At 34.6% G+C, this 17987-nt stretch overlaps 1 protein-coding gene across 1 annotated transcript; it reads right to left on the minus strand.

Annotated features, from left to right (window-relative positions):
* Positions 1-2623: 2623 nt before the first annotated feature.
* Positions 2624-7721, minus strand: LOC145277933 (H/ACA ribonucleoprotein complex subunit 3-like). The gene is made up of 2 exons (XM_080130010.1): positions 7567-7721; positions 2624-2901 (listed from the first exon to the last, which is right to left on the minus strand). Exons 1-2 carry the CDS (start codon positions 7618-7620, stop codon positions 2761-2763), a joined length of 195 nt encoding a protein of 64 aa, XP_079986136.1. The 5' UTR covers positions 7621-7721; the 3' UTR covers positions 2624-2760.
* Between the last annotated feature and the right edge of the window lie 10266 nt (positions 7722-17987).

Raw genomic sequence — 17987 nt, forward strand, 5'->3', positions numbered from 1 at the left:
CATGTGTTCATTTGTTTTTCTGTTGTGCCTGTTATAGAGTGTGGTGTCATCAGCATATATAACCATCTCAGAGGAAATTTTGTCAGGGAGGTCATTTATGAATATTAGAGATCCAAGGATAGACCCTTGAGGCACTCCCGCATTTATATTGTATTGTTTAGATGTACGACCGTTGAGGACAACCTGGATTTTTCTCTTCTCTAAGAAGGATTTAATTATGTTAAGTATTCTTCCAGTGATACCGTATGATCTAATTTTCCTGAGAGGACCCTCATGCCATACCCTGTCAAAAGCCTTAGATATATCTAGAGCTATCGCTCTACCCTCCCCCGCTTTGTCCAGTGAATGATATATACGTTCAGAGATTAGTTAGGATGTCTGCTGTGGAACGGGCTTGTCTAAATCCATATTGTTGGTCAGTCAGAAGTTTAGCATCTGTAAGGTGGACTAGAGCTTGATTAATTATGGACTCGAAAAGTGGGAGGAGGCTAATAGAGCGATAATTTAATGGGTCGTTTTTTTTTCGACAGAATTCTTGAAAACTGGTACACAGAAGCAGTTTTCCAGCAGTCCGGAAAGCAAGATTCATTAAGGTATTTGTTGTAGAGTTTGGAGAGAACTGGAGCTACTTCGGCGGGGCACTTTTTTAATAGTACAGCTGGAATGAGATCGGGTCCACATGCTTTTGAAGTGTCAAGGTTTTTTATGATAGCATTGCACCTGAGCAGGGGTGATTTTCAAATTGTCTAGCGTGGCATCTGTCTGCAAAGGAAAGTCAGAGAGGGGGTGGTTAGAAGGGTCCAGTGTGGAGTTTGAGGCAAACCGACTGGCAAGCGTGTTAGCCTTCTTGGTTGCTGAGCAAACAACCTTGTGATTGTTGGTTAGTGGGGGAATTGTTGATTGCCCATTATTTACTACACTGTTGTAGATTTTCCAGAAGTCATGGGTTCCTAATTTTTGTGCTTTGATGTTTTTTTGGTGATTTCAGTAAATTCTCTCTTAGCTGTCGTTATTTCTTTCTTACTTCTAGCTTCTATATACTTCTGTTTGTTTGAACTGGACTTATGTCGGTTAAATCTGCAGTACGCATGCTGCCTTTGAGCAATGACAGTTGCGCAAGTAGAAGTAAAACATTGGGGAGAGTGGGGCTTGCTATAAAATTTCCACATGGGACCATGTGTTTCAATTGCCATTTTGAACCATTCAGTGGTCTTATTTGCGCACTGTTCAGCAGGAAGAGAAAAAGTATTTCCCCATGGGGCATCTCTGATGGCCTCTCAGTCAGCCTTTTTATAATATCTCGTTTTGAGCTCTTCAGTTTTGGCTCTAGAGTTTAGGGTGATTTCGACCATTATCACTGCATGATCAGCGTTCCCAAGTGGGCTGTTGGCATTCATTATACAATCATCGGGAACTGTTGTCAGAAACAGATCTAGAAGTGATGCATGTTTTCTTGCTGGTCTGGGAAACGGGTTGGAAACGTAACCATTTGTGATAGCTTCTCTATATCTCACTCCCTATGTGTTGTGCTGCCCGCTGTGTCTGTAAGTAGAAAATCCAAGCCAGTTTCTGCGGTGGACATTTAAGTCACCAATTTTCTGTTTACTTGCATTGCTCCCACATCTGAAAATTATTCCCCTTTATTCAAGTTTGCAGTTTTCGTTTATAATAAAAATTTAAAAAAATAAAAAATAAAATATCAGAAATATTGAAAAAAGTTATAGTACAGGATAGTTTGCTTTTTATTGGCTGGATAATTAGACATGGTCAAGTTGACAAGAAAGGCATCTTTTAACATGGAAAAGGAGTGTTCACTTTATCTATTACATCGGTTTGTAGGTGTTTATGCACGTGTCTGCATGTCCACAAAACTTTTACCAGCCGAATCGGACTGGGTCGAAACTGATACGATTTTAAAGAGCGATGCCTCGGACGCATAATGTGAAAATTAGATCAATTCGGTGGTGGTCAACTAGACCATTTCTTACAAAGGGTTACTTTTCACGTCATGATTTTCGCAAGTCGCACACACGTAGCAAACTGAAAGCATGTTTAAAAACGCTATTTTGCAGGGTCATGATGTGAGGTCATCATGGCCGTGACAGCAAGCACATTAATATAAGTTTTCTTTTGTGAAAAAGAAATGTATTTAATAGCTTGGCTACTGCGGCTTTAAAATTTTTTTTTTTTTTTTTTATTGCAAAGGCAACCCCTGATATTTTTATTGAAAGAAAAGTTCTTGGGGGTGGGGGGCAGTGTACAAGCAACAAAAAGTGCTTCATATCCAGAGAATAACTTCTCTTCCTATCCCTTCTGTCAAAATATCTGATGAGGATGCTGTAACATCCATTTTGGGGCAATAACATTTGTGTAATTATCCGTGAAGCAAGAGTATCAACAGTGCCGACGATAAGAGTTGACATAATGAAAAACTGCCCAAGGTCCTTAGTATAGTAGGTGTGTACAAATGGAATTTCATGTTGACTCGGGCAACACCGGGTATTCATGCTAGTCTGAAAGAAAGTAATCAGAATGTCACCGCTAGCAGACAATCCGGATTAAAAAAAAAAGAAAAAAAAAAAAACTTCTCACCTTTTGTAAATAAAAACGCTTCACAATAAAGAAAAGTGATATCATTTTTAATATTTAAAATGTTGATGTAAAAAAAAAAAAAAAAAAAAAAAATGATTGTTTTGACAGGAGATTTTTTACAAATTAAGAAAAAAAAAAAAAATAAAAGATTTGCAGCATTTTGTTTGTTCAAAATTTTTCCTTTGGCTTCTGCGATATCAAGAGACCAAACCTTTTTTTCACAGTAACTCTTTGCCGTGAATAAGGATCATCTGGGGAGAATCTGGCTGGGTGAGCATTATGAGTTGGTTTGTTGTTCTCCTCAAATTTCTAAAAAAAAAAAAAAAAAAAAAAAAAAGTTTTTAAGAAAATCGAACAAATAAGTAATTACAAGTTTTTGTTATCTATTTTTATTATTATAAATGGGGGAAAAAAAAAAAAAAAACTAGGGGTTTTCAGGTGTGCTAAAAACGAATATCGCATTTAAATTGGGGCCGGCAACTACGACCGTATTTGTTTACAGTAATCTTCCGAAAATGAAGTCTTTTTGTTGTCGGTAGTGGGGGAAAAAATAAAACAAATGAAGCAAGGGTTGTCTAATCACTTAACTGTGTCAATATATTTATGCATTAATTTTAAAATCCTGCCGAGACCTCTTCCAAAAATGACAATTTATCTTACAACAATAGTGCCGATAGTGAGGAAGGAAAGAAACGCAGTAATGTTGAAATTATGATGAAGCAAGGGTTGCGAACTCATTAACCAACACAATGTATTCATGCATTAATTTGGAAATCCTAATAATTCATCTTCTAAAAATGATTTCAATTTTCTTAAGATTATGGTGACCTTGGTGGGAAGAGAAATTATTTTATATACGTTGTACAATACCTGCCGAGAGTATGTTAAATTGTTTCATATATGTATATAAATTACCTGTCCAAAAGTTAGGTAAACATTTTAAATATATGTTGTAAATTACCCGTCCCAAAAAGGTAAAATTATTTCATATATATTCTGTAAACTACCTAGGGAAGGTACAATTATTTCATACACGTGTAGTAGCCGTCCTAGGGTAGGTAAAATATTCTTTTGCTCGAAATAGCAAATGATACATAGACATTAAAAATTCCTCTCTACAAAGAACAATTATATTCAAATCAACTTCAAGTTTCTCATTGTATAAAGTAAGACATCGATTTTTGTACATGCAATATGGTCGTAGTTGCCGGCCTCAATTTTAAATGCAATATTCGTTTTTAGCACATGTAAAAACCCCTAGAAAGTTTTTAAAAAGGTAAGTTTTACCAAAAAATTCATTCATTTTATCGCATTATCTTTCCAATTTAACCCCAACCCACCTAAAAAGAAATTTTTTCAGGAGTTAAATGATGCTGGTGCACGTAAAAATTTACAAAAAAAAAAAAAAAAAAAAATTAATAAATAAAAATAAAAATTTTTAAATTAATATTTAAATATTTGTAGGGGGTGTTCAGTTTCTAGTGAAGTTAAGAAATAAAAAACATCTTAAAGTTAAAAACAAAATATGTCACTCTGTAGAATAAAAAAAAAAAAATGCAAGTCAAATTTATCGAAAATGTGTGAACAATTCGTCAGTTGGAGCAATTTTTTTTTTTTTTTATTCAAAAAGGTGGGTAAAAAATACTTGATATTTTTCCAAATGTCATATTTTGTTAGGGTGATATTACTCGTTTTAAATGAAATTTATTTTTGTCTGCCTTAATTCTTGCAAAGTCTTACACCCTCATTTACCTAGTTTTGCATAAGCTATATTTTCAAAAGCCAATAATTATGAACCACTAACCATAAACGTGAATGTCAAACGCCCTAAACCCTACACTAATGCTAGGTAGGAGTTGCAAGCTTAAAATCTTAAACTTTAACAATAATGCCAAGTCCGAGTGGCAAGCTTCTCACCAAACACCTCTACATATAAGTCTGAAAAATCTCGATTTAACTCCCATAAAAAATTGGTAAAATACTATAATGGCCTTGACATGAATTATTTTACATTAATTTTAACTCCCATTCTAAAATTTAGATTTTGTTTCTGTCAAGTCTTCAGGATGTTAACACAATTTCTCTTAGCCCTAACCCAAAGTCAGAGGGGCAAGCCTCCCCATCCTACCATAATTGCACAAAGACCCCTTTTAAAACTACATGTAATCATTGATAATGTTGACCGATTCTTTACCTGCATCCGCGACTAAAAATAGTTAGTCTCAAAGTTGTTTAGAAGTGGAAGTTGATTTAAGAACGAAAACATGAAATCCTATCAAGGAAAGGAAACTGCGTTTTTTTTTTGGGGGGGGGGGGTTGTTAATTACGGCAATACTTAGAGAATGAAATAATTGAAACTAAACTATCTTTACTGCTTTTTGATAATAATTGCTGCTAAATTTTTGCAAATGTTCAAGTCAAACGAAAGTGTAAAAACAAATAGGCAAATGTGTAGTTTAGTGGAGTAAATTATTTGACAGACAAAATTATAAAAACTATTATATAAAACACTAGACCCTAAGGCTGAAATAAAACCTGAGAAAAAAATTTCATTTATTATTTTTCATTGGACTAAATGTATGACAATCGAGGCCGCCATATTGTTTTTAAAAATTGGCTTTTCTTAGGTTTCACAGGTTGGCCTTTTTACGCTCTTTCATGAACTATGTTTTTGCCGCAATATTTTTTTTTTATAATGAAAGTGCGTAAAAAAGGCCAAATTTTAAAAGCAATTTGGCAGCCTTGAATGCCATACATTTAGTCTAATGAAATTTTCTGGTTTTATTTCAACCTATGAAAATAAAGTTATTTTTTTTATTTGTCAAATAATTTGAGCTGCTAAACCACACATTTACCAACAAATAAATTTTTCTTAAGGCAAGATAAGTTACTCTAATTACCTGGATAAGTTTTGTTTTATTTTTTGCACTTTTAGACACTATCAAATGCAAGTTACTAATTTTAAGTGCGAGTCGAAAATCAGTGCACCTGAAACTCCGTTGTTCTAAGTTAACTATCTTTACATCATCAAGTTCCCCATCTAGCATCAATTGAAATGGATGGCTCTCGTCTTGGGGAGGCTTCATGTTTTGACAAGCTCCTGGGTCTGACCTTTACTCCTGATCTGAAATGGAACACATCAAATCTGTTGCCCGGGCCGCTGGGAAAATGGTAGGATCCTTCTACCGCTCCAGCAGATCTCACTACTAATGCAATTCTCTATCTGTAGAATAGCCAGGTCCGTCCAAAGATGGAATACTGGAGCTTCTAAAAACAGTCTATCCTGCCTTGACAAAAATACAAAGTAGACTTTGTGGCTTAGTGGGGGATGCCCTTTTCTAGGTGTATCAGAATTTTTGACACCCCTAACACGAAACTGCAAATAAAATATAAAAAACAACTCGTAATTTCTCTTTAAAGTGGGTTGTTTATTTTCTTTATGGATTATACTTCCAAAATATTAAAGTTGTATAAAAAGTAATAGAAGGGTCGAATTATTCAATATTTTTCACGAAGTTTCCGACACACCTAGCCCTTTTCTCTTCCCTACAACCTCTCCCCCACACAAGAGACGTTGCGAGCCTGTCTTTGTTTTATCGCTATTTCCATGGCAAGTGCTCATCCAAGCTCCAATCTCTGGCCCTCCCTCGCCAATCTTTCAAAATAAACACCAGTCTAGCTAAAACCACTGTCAGTAATTTCCCCCACTCTTTATCTGTGCCTAAATCTAAATGTAGATTCCATGAACAAAGCTTCTTTCTGAGAAGTGCACGCCTGTGGAATTCTATTCCGTTTGCCTGTTTCCCACCTGACTACAACTTGGAGGTCTTCAAGTCCAACAAACAAATTCCTGATTAATCGCCCCCGCCCCTTATCAAATCTCCAATACTAACGATTACTACGATATTATCCCATTGATTAGTGTACACACAATAACCCTTATCCCAGTGTGGCTTCCGGGCCTTGATAAGTGGTGGTGTTGGTGTACTGGTGTGGTGATCCACTGATCCATGTAAAAGAAAAAAAAAAAGCAATATCAATTTATTTAAGTCAAAAGAATAACTCATTTTGCCTTTGGTAGCATTCATGCTAGAAAATTCTTTGAAGTGTTTTTTTTTTGGGGGGGGGGAGGGGGTTACAAAGAGCGCCACGATGTTCTCTTTGGAGTCCCGAGAATCGATAGGAGTCGGCGGGGGGGGGGGGGGGGCGCAGAAATCCAAATAAAAATCACCGTGGGATTTATTAGTTTGTTTTCATTTCAAAACAGTTTAAAATCAGTTTGTGATCTTATAAACTGTTCTGAGGCGCCCATATCACAAAGAACCATTTTTTTTTCACTAACATGTGCACTAAAATAAATAAATAAAATAAAAATGGTTTCGTTTCATTTCGATAATTTCACGGAGAACAATGAACGTATTTTTTATTTTCGACCTGACCCAGTGTAGGATAAAAACATCCCCATGTTAATAACAGCTTTCGAGGTTAGGGGTATTCCGAAAGCCGTTCTTAACATGAGAACGAGCGTGTTATACTACAACAGGTCGTAAAAAAAAAAAAAAAAAAAAAAGTTTCGTATTTTCTTTTCCAGTTCGAGGTTTTGATGTCTTAATTCAAATTCAAGCCGAACTGTTTCGTTGGGCCAAAATCACAGCTATCATAACATCTCGGTACAAACATTTATTTTGAAATACAGAATGGAGAAAAAAGAAAAAAACGTTTGAGGATGGAAGTGATTCTACAAAAAAAAAAAAAAAAAACAAACAACGAAAATACATGCCTACAATAAAGAAAGACTTAGCAACATGGTTTTCCTTAACTCCAACATACGCGATTTAGGACATAAAAATGTTTATTTAATCAAGTTAAATAACTGTGCCCACGTGGGGGAAAAGCCAGTCGTAGATCACGGAATAATATATAGACAACATTGTTACATTAGTCGATAAACTAATGTTTAAAATAAAAGCTTACCTTGAGTGTGTAAACTCGATCACCTTTGTCGTCGAGATAATACATGAGAAACATTTTCGATCGTGATTTTCTTCCTCAATACAAATGGAATGTTTAGATCAGTTAATCTCCGACGGTTCTTTTAGTTGAAATCACTTCCGGTTATGGGCAGATAACTCGCCGATTACGGCAAAAATAAGGATTAGTGTTGTCAATTTAGCGGTTTTTTTTTTTTTTTGTTTTTGTTTTGCTAGATCTGGAGATTTCATTTGCAATTTAGCGGGTAAAATTTTGATCTAACGGATAGCTTTTTTTCTGAAAAATCTGGGGATTTTTGACACCTGCACACCCGTAATTTAAGCTAAAAAAAAAAAAAAAAAAAAAAGAAAAGCACTTGAAAATACTTTAAAACAAAAAAAAAACTCATACAGGTAGATAGAAAACTGCCATTTATTGCCTTTGGTAACAATTATTTGTTAAATTGACATTTTCATTTTGTGCTATTTTTCCCTTTATAGAAGACTGGTGATATAGAAGGAAATGCGTGTTCATCTCACGTTCGGGTCACAAATTTGTAGTGGACTAGTGGATATATTATACATTTCACCGAGTCGTACAAAAAAGGAAAAATGAATTGTTTTGAGAAAGAAACGAACAACGTGTTAAATTGAATTAAACGAACTAGAATCTATTTCATGAAGAAACAAATGAAAAAAAAGGGTACAGCACGTGTTTAGTTTGGCATGCGTCTCTCGCTGTTAGCTGGTGAGAGGGAAAGTCTATTATTGTAGAGAGAGAGAGAGTGAGAGAAAGTGAGAAAGTCAATTCTGGCCATAGAGATAGAAAGTGTGTAAGGTGTACGTACTGTCTGTTGGCTCTTGCCCCACATATAGTCGCATGTGACGTAAGGCGCGTGGGCGCGTGCTCCGCAGGGAGCAGTTGGTCCGTCGACCGCCCAGGTCGGGAGCCGAATCGAAAAAGAAGGAAACAGCTCAGGTCTCTTGCTTTTGTAGTTGTTTCCGGTAGTCTTTTGCGCATGTGTGGATTTCCTTTAAAGGGAAGTGACATTGCCTATGTGTACGCATGTGTGTACGTATGTGTGCATACATGTGTGTACGTTAGTGTGTGTATGCACATAAATGTGAGTGTATGTACGTGAACGTGAATATATGTACATGTACGTACGTGCACGCATATGTTTGTGTGCGCGTATGTGTATGACAAGAAAAAGTGGCTTGAAATGTGAACACGTGTGTTTGTGTGAGACTAGAAAGGGCTCGCACACCTTTTATAGACTTGTGTCATATTTACCTACCCTCCTCAATCCATTCTTCAGAACGGTTCTAAAATCTATCAATTAATTCACATATGAATTTGTTCGCTGATTTTTATTATGTAAAATTTTTTCTGATATCTGCTGCGAATTTCTTCAGTAATATTTAATATTTAGATACGCCATTCTTGTGATGTTTAATTTGTAACATATTTCAATTAATTTTGATAAATATTGTTTGATTTTATAATTGGTTTATTGGAAAACAAAAATACCCATCAGCAAAAAACAAATAAAACTATCCGATAAAACTTGGCAGCTATTTTGAGAGTTAACCGTTTCAATCTAACCCTAAAAATTTATAAAGAGAAAATATGGAATATTTTATAAGTTCATAATATTTTTATGTAGGGTAGGAAGTTAAAATATAGCGTTTTGTTGGGTTTTTTACTTTTTTTTAGATTTTTTTTTCTTTTTTTTCAAATTAGCGGTTTTGACAGTTTCAGAGGGCAATACCGCCGAAAAGTTAAAAATATAGTGATTTAATGGAGATTTTTTCCCCCCTGATTTAGCGGGTTTTGAAAATCTCAGTTCGCAATACAGACTTTGTTGCTTTTCTCGCATATTCACAATGCTGATAAATATACATTGAATTATTTACTTACTATTAATCGAATATTTATTGTAATCTATAAATGTGAGAATGTGTGTGTGTGTGTGTGTGTGTGTGAGGACACTTCTCAACCTATATACTCAATGAATTTTTTATCTACAGACTTGAAAGGGCGTTTAGTTAAATATGAAGACAACGAAAGGAAGTTTCATTTTAACATTTAAAAGCAACTTTATTTGTCATCTTCGTTAGTAGCATGCACAAGAGAGAAACAGGTTAGTAGCTGGAAGTATCCTTGTATTAAAGATAGATTTAATTTATGCCGGCTTGTTGAAGGAGAGAATAGTTCTTTATACGCGTGTTGTAGCCAGTAGTCATCGGGACGAAGGAGGCCTATTAAAGGAGAAAGAAAGGGAAAGGTATTCAGTGAGTTTATGTGTTGTAGTGGATACTAAGAGTGTGTGTCAGTGTATCGACGAGACCAGTTCTGTAGCGTGATAAAGAAATTCATATGGGTACTGCACATGGAAATAAGTGGAAGTTTAAAGATAGTCATGTTGGCTTGTACTCACGTTAGCCAGGGGCCAAAGGTCCAGGCAAATGTCTGCTGCCAGCGAAAACCAGGGAGAAAGAGAGTAAAAAGCAGAGTGTTGTCAGTTTTACCTTTTATACACTCGGTCACGTGACTAGGAACTGACTTGTGATTGGGCAAGTCAGTAAGATGGAAGATTTAAATCTTGAGCCACAAGATTTTTCCCTGCCTGCTATTGTAGCAAGTTTCAACTGCTACAGGCTGCTAAGGGGTCACAATTGAAAAACTGGTATGTTGGAGTCATCTGATTTTTATCAGTGCGCATGCATGGATTGTTCACATGACAGATTACTTATGTTAAGAATAAGTAGGTTTGAAAATACTTTTTAAATATCATGTAAAGCTGGCCCAATGGTTATCGTACTTGACTCACTGTCTTTGGTTTTGGTTTTGATCTCAGCTCAAGTATTTTTTTTTTACTTACAAGAAGTGAGTTGTTTAGAAAAAAAACATAATACTCACATGCACATGTCTCAGTTTCTTTCCGTTTTTTTTACTTCATTTTTTTTAAGGAATTTAAAGCTACGTTTAATAACTACAGTATTTCTGTTTATAATAATAAAGAAATCTGCATTAATTAAAATATAATATTTACTAGCTGGATGCTTGGTGTTGTTTCAATACAATACATGATATTTTAATTTCTGTAGTTTGATGTAATTTGCATATCAATGACACTATACACCAATATGAAGTAATAGAAGACCAGAAGTAAAGATGGTGGGTGAGGGGAGTTCGGGAGAACCAGACTGAACAGATCGCAACTTAGAATGTCATTCAAATGCTGACAAGAATCCATTTCTTTATTTTAATTATAAGCTATTTCGGCCTGAAAAATAAAGTCGCTGCGACCGAGATGAAATTTGAAAGCGCTGTCAAAGGGAAAAATTAAATGAGTCAGATTGAAGTTTGAAAGTGTCGAGATTAAATGAGTCAGTCGAGATTTGAAAGCCTTGAGGAAAGGAAAGATTAAATGAGTCGCATGTGAAAATCGAAAGTGTCGAAAGAATGGGAATATTAAATGGCACGCATCGAATTTTAAAAAATTGAAAGCGTTGAAAAATGGAAAGACATAAATGATTCGCGTATTAAGATAGATATATATATGTATATATACCATATATATATGTATATATAACATATATATATATACACTTATATATATTGTAATATAATATACATCAGTATGTTTCTTTTCTTGAAATCATAAAAATGCTTGATATAATTTCAACTAGACTACATTCTAAGAAAAAACTGTATCGGCTAGCTCTGTGTCAAGTTAGAAAATATTTGGTCATTATTTCGTCAATTTGGAAAATTTTTTATGATTTTTGTGTCAAATTAGAAAATATCCAATTATTTTTGTAACGTATCTCATATTAGTTTCTGAACAAGAGAACAAACAAAATACTAATATGTGAATGTAAACATTAAAAATATTGATTTTCATTATTTTTACAGATGTTCCTGACTAACCCGATTATTCAATTTTAGTGGAGTATCATTTTCTTTAAAAATTGGAAGCATTGAAAAATGGAAAGATTAAAATGATGCGTGTCGCAGTTTAAAAATTTAAAGCATTGAGAAAGGGAAAACTGCAGCGAGTTGTGGTCAGAGAGGTGAAGATGGGACGATGACGAAGTGAGTCGGACCTTTTTGTCTTTTTTTTGTTTGTTATTCCCAGTGAGATTCGTTGGATTTTCTTATTTAATTGTTGCCGTGAAATGGACGCATTGGAATATGATTCCGTTACATGTTGGAGTCGCATTCAAAAGTCAATGTGAGAAATTTGTAAGGCTATGGATAATTTAAAATACCTGCATATTTATTTAAACACTTAACCGGTAGTTATTTTATGAAAGTACAATTCAAGTCGGATTTTTTTTTTTGTTTGTTTGTTTTTGAAAACAAATTGTCACTTTTAAAAGAACTTACAGTGTGATTTGGTCAATTTTTATGTAAAAACTGGTTTTTAAATGAGAAATTTAAAATGAAATTCGGTTGCATTTGCTGGAAAAAAAAAGTTGACAAAGGTGAATTTATCATCCAAAGGATAGCAACAAAATATAGGAAAAAGAAGGAAAGTTCTTGTTTTCCTTCTTAAAATGAAAGAATAATCTTATTTAAAATAAAAAAAACTGAAAAGTAAGATGCATGCAAATAAAAAAAATGTCTTTAAAATGTCCTCTTTCTTTTAAAAATAGCACCTTTTAAAAGGTACAAATAATTGGCTTTCTTGGTCAAATGTTAATATAAAATCATTTTATAAAAAGTTTTTTTATTCGAAAGAGAAATTCTTTCTCAAACGACTCCAGGTGAAATTATCTTCTAAGAGTCTGTAATAAAAATGAAGACCTTTTTAAATTATAAAATAAAACACATTTAATAATTTTAAAACTTCATCATTCATTATTTCTCTTTTTTTATTTGTTAAACACCGTGGTTTATTTTAATTAAATTTTTATTACTGGAGTACATTTTCAATAATCACGTAAATATAAACAAACTTCTGTTTACGATATATACCAATGTTGGCCCGTCTTCCTTTTTTATAACAGGATTTGAGGCTATTTGTACAACTAAATGGCAAATCTGCCAAATATGGCACGTATGGTACACACTGTCTTTTTTTTTTTACAATGTTGCCCATCCGTACTTCTTCAAAAGGTTTATTCAACAAAATACAAGCAGTAGGGATGCATAACAAATAAACGGTAAGTAGAACAAATGCGCCAATTTCCAACGTTATTTGTAAGTCCATACGGCACATGCATACTAACACAATCACATCACATCATAACAGATTGTCTTTTCTTTGAAGTTCCTTAAATGAAGAGGGAATTTCTTTTCATTCTAGTCAGATGGGGACAAATGATAAGAAGACAAATCTAATAGAAAAAAACCTGGACTGGACTCTCAGCTACATTCTCTGCTCTAACCACATTCAGTCTGGTTCTCAAGAACTCGTCTTGCCCTATTCACTGCCGGCCTTATATTGTCTCATTTATGCAAATTAAGATGCGATCGAACCTGTTGACTTGTTGCCTTTCTGTGTCCTGTCGGTCGGGTTTTGAGTTCGCACATGCCACTCTTAGCAGTCCGCCTCCATGACTGCAGTCACACCAAAATATTCCCTACAACAAAAAAAAAAAGATGTCTCATTCTGATATTTAAAAACAGCTTTATTGATTATCTTCATTAGTAGGTTGTATCTTAGAGAAAGGGTTGGTTGTGGAAAGTGTTACTGTGTGGAGATGCAGATTAAAAATTAGACAGGCCTGTTGAAAGAGACAGAGTTCATGCCTGTTTGTGTCTAAAGTATAGTGGAAACGTGTGTCACGAAAGATTAGAGACAGTCCTATAGGATGAGAAAGAGATTTTGTGTATGTATCACATTGAAGTCCGTGTGTGGAGATAGCTATGTTGGCTTGTTTGTATTCACGTCTTAGTCGAACCCCAAGCCTGAAGGCCCGGTTGAGTCCCAAGAGAGAATTTGGAGGTGACAAGTCCGTTCCACATGGAGTTGTTGTCAGACCATGATCGGGGAAGAAAGAGAGAGAATGCGTTGGCGGATTAACCTTTTATAAACTTGGTCAGGTCACTGCGAGCTGGCTTCTGATTCAACAAGCAAGGAAGGAAGTGTATTTCAAAATCCCCAGCCTCGAGAATTTGATCCTGCTTGTGTTCATTGCAATTTCGTCTGCTACAGCCTTCTAATACTTACCTTTATACATAGCTTACACAATGCTTCAAGCAAACTACATTTCATTTTTAATGGAAATCTATGTTTTCATGCAAGATGGTAATCTTTTTCTTGTTCAATATTCAATTCCAGTTATACTTGGATACATGCCTAACGTTACCCAGTGGCTTTCTTCATCTTATGTTCTGCCAGACCAATCATCTTAATGACTGTAACATGATTAAAAGCTTTGAACACAAAAGAAAATAAAACAAAGAAAACACACTAAACCTTCCAACATTCTAACCTTCAGAAGAAGGTTGAGGGTTCAATCCTCATGACCAAAAACAATACCTATGATGGCAGAGATTGCAAATTTTTCTCTTTGTTTTAATAAGGGAACTGTTACATTATGGGATTCAGCAGTCAGGATGGATGCAATAATAAGTGAATAAAACAAGAGTTTGGTTAACATACAAATAACTGTGCGCGAGGTCACCAAGCTAATCAAGAACCTTGATTCCAGTAAAGCAACTGGCACTGACGGCATTCCAATTATAGTGTTGAAAAAGCTACAACCAGAACTTGCCCCCATACTTACCAAATTGTTTAAGCATTGCCTTAAGGAGAAGTGCTTTCCAACACCCTGGAAAACCTCATCAGTATGCCCTGTATTTAAGAATTCAGGTGATAAGTCATCTCCCTCTCAATACAGACCAATAAGTCTCCTATGTGTCATGAGTAAGTTGCTGGAATCCATATTAAATAGAGAAGTAGTTAACCACCTCAGCAGGAATAACCTTCTTAGTGACACGCAATATGGTTTCTGTTCTGCTAGATCTACAGCAGACATGCTAATGGTTATATCTCATAGAATTAGCAAATCTCTCGACAAAGACTTCATTTCTAGGGCAATTGCTCTTGACATATCAAAGTGCTTCGATAGGGTATGGCATAAAGGCCTACTTCACAAGATTTCCAGCTACGGTATAACTGGAAGTGTTTTCTCAATCATTAAATCATTTCTCTCTGATAGGCTCATAAGATTGATGGGCAGAAATCAGAGGCCCACAGTATTAATGCTGGGCCTAACTCTCTTCTTGATCTACATCAATGATCTCCCAAAACACATACTAAAATCATTCATTGACATCTATGCTGATGACGTGACTATCTATGGCAACACATCAAAGGCCGTTAGTGACAATGTTCTCTCTGATTCTCTCTACTCAGATCTTGAGCGTGTAGTTCAGTGGGGGAACCTTTAATGTATCTAAGACCAAGCTCCTATCATTGCATCATAAACGCTCTGATCCCCATCTGGCATCGATTGAAATGAATGGCTCTCATCTAGGGAAGGCCCCATGTTTTGATAAGCTTCTGGGTTTGACCTTTACTCCTGATCTGAAATGGAACACATACATCAAGTCAGTGGCCAAGGTCGCTGGGAAGATGGTGGTATCCTTCTACCGCTCCAGAAGATATCTCACTAATGATGCAATTCTCTATCTATATAAAAGCCAAGTACGTCCAAGGATGGAGTACTGCTGCCACATCTGGGCAGGAGCTGCTAAAAACAGCCTATCCTGCCTTAACAGAGTACAAAATAAACTTCATGGCTTGGTGGATGATGCCCTTTTCTCTTCCCTGCAACCCCTCTCCCACAGAAGAGAAGTTGTGAGCCTGTCTTTGTTTTATCGTTATTTCCATGGCAAGTGCTCGTCTGAGCTCTATTCTCTGGTCCCCGCTCGCCAATCTTTCACAAAAAACACCCGACTAGCTGAAACCACTGTCAATAATTTTCCCCACTCTTTATCCGTGCCTAAATCCAAATGTAAATTCCATGAACAAAGCTTCTTTCTTAGAACTGCACGCCTGTGGAACTCTCTGCCGCTTGCCTGTTTCCCTCCCGACTTCAACCTAGATGTCTTCAAGTCCAACACAAACAAATTCCTGATGAACCGCTCCCTTAAGTAATGACACTTTATCAAATCTCCAATACTAACTATTACTACGATACTATCCCATTGATTACTGTACACACAATAACCCTTATCCCCGAGTGGCTTCTGGGCCTTGATAAGTGGTGACCACCATGTAAAAAAAAAAAAAAAAAGAAATACACATGATTTTATTTATGAAGAACTGTAATAACTAAGGGTAATAACTCTTTTCACTTTCAGAGTTATAATAAAGGGACATAACTATCACAACAAGAACCATGTATATATTTTTTTAAAATAGATCTTTCTTGCCATCCTGTACAGTTTACTTTGAATTAACAAAAAAAAAAAAAAAAATGTAGTGTATCTGCAAACAAAATGAAAGAAGAGACAAAATGGCCAACTCATTTATGCAAGTGTTATGATGGGAAGGCAGTCCATGATATTGGAGATCTTGAAGTGACAAAAAGACCCATGTATAAAAACATGCATGAGAAGAATGTACAGGGTGGCCGAAAAGTCCCAGGACACTATACATGTATTTTTAATAAAACACAGTATTTTTTAATGAAACACACAGAAAATACACTGATGTCAGTCATAACCTGAAAAAATAAATGAAATAAATTGTTTTAACAACATTAGAATATTAAAATCAATCATATTTAACAGCATTAAAATATTAAAAATAGAGTGTCCTGGGACTTTTCGGCCACCCTGTATATAAACGTTTTATGTTTCTGAATTTTTAAGATGGAGATTCATTATGCGTATTATTTGGAGTCTTCGAAAGAATGTCGTCTTTACAACTGAAGTTTTGGAAGTACACAGTAAAATCTATATACTTATAAAACTCAAATGATCTTGTAACGATGTATGTAACCCACTTTCCGATTTATGACATCCGGTTGCGCATGCGCGCATGACCTGCGCACTGAAATATTAACATTATTATTTCAAAATTATTATTTAACATGGGAAGAGTGGGATTTAAAATAACTTAAACGTAATACAGAAATGAACGATGTAAAAAAAAAAAAAAGCAGACAGTATTAACAATTGTTTATTTGGATAATTTAAACGCAAAAAACAAAAAACAAAAGAACAATTGGGACACTGAAATATTAACATTATTATTTCGAAATTATTATTTAACATGGGAAGAGTGGGGTTTAAAATAAACAAAAAACAAAAGAACAATTGGGGCACTGAAATATTAACGTTATTATTTCGAAATTATTATTTAACATGGGTAGAGTGGGGTTTAAAATAACTTAAACGTAATACAGAAATGAACGATGTAAAAATAAAGCGGATATATCAAAATTTTAATTTAACTATGATAAGTATTATGGTATCTATTCAGTGCACATTTACCTATAAGTATGGTCAACCACTTATAATTCAGTAACTGTAAATTTATTTTTCAAAAATAATCAATTATAATAAACAGAACGACTCATAGAAATCTATCTATATTCTTTTTTCATTTTAATATACTTTCATAGAAATGTTTCTGTTATGTAAAAAAAACCTATTTTCTTTACATCACAAGTGTCACGCTCATACATGAATTCCATAGCTAATATAATATACTGACCCAATGGGTCACGGGTAGTCTAGTTCAGTTATAAAAATGACATTCTTCTGAAGGTTGAAAGTTCAATCCTCAGTGTGGGTAACTGAAAATACAATTGACTTAGGACTTCTATCAAGTCATAAATGACAGAACGAGAGCATACTACCCCTGTGAATTAAATAAAAGGTTCATTTCGAAATTTGTGCAGATTCTCAAGTTCAACAGAAAGATTCTTGAGTTCAACAAGATAAACCTGAAGAATATCGGCGGTTATATCAACTGAAATGTTGTGAAAATGATAAAAAGAATCCAAATCTATACTCCTAGAAATTTTTTTTTGGTTTTGTGTATTGATATTCATATTAAAAACACTTTTTTCTATTTATTTTAAACGAAAATACAACTTTGTTATATATCGGTTGTGGAATTGCATTCATATGCAAAAGATCTAGCTAATTTGTATATTCTTTTAAACATTCATTTTAATTAATTCCCTATTAGTTTTTTTCGGTTTTCTTATGCGATGATCATCTTTAGTAAACTATTACATGTAATTATATTCATGCAGATATTCTACATGATTTATACTTGTGTAATATTTGCATAAAAAGATTATAGTAAACACAAACTTCTTTCTATATATATTTATGTATGTGTATTTGTTTAAAAATTTTGCCTACCAAATACCTCTGTCGTTTTTAGGTCTACAGACATGAAAATTAATATATAGGGTATTCGAACCCATGCAAACCTTTATATT

Source organism: Euprymna scolopes, chromosome 6 (genome assembly GCF_053919585.1).
Source record: "Euprymna scolopes isolate OS-2025 chromosome 6, ASM5391958v1, whole genome shotgun sequence".
In the NCBI taxonomy this organism is placed as follows: Eukaryota; Metazoa; Mollusca; class Cephalopoda; order Sepiida; family Sepiolidae; genus Euprymna; species Euprymna scolopes.

Coding starts and splice junctions, on each gene's coding strand:
- LOC145277933 (XM_080130010.1), bottom strand. CDS start 7,620: ATGTTTCTCATGTATTATCTCGACGACAAAGGTGATCGAGTTTACACA. Junction 2,902..7,566: donor ATCGAGTTTACACACTCAAG/GTAAGCTTTTAT, acceptor TTTTTTTTTTAG/AAATTTGAGGAGAACAACAA.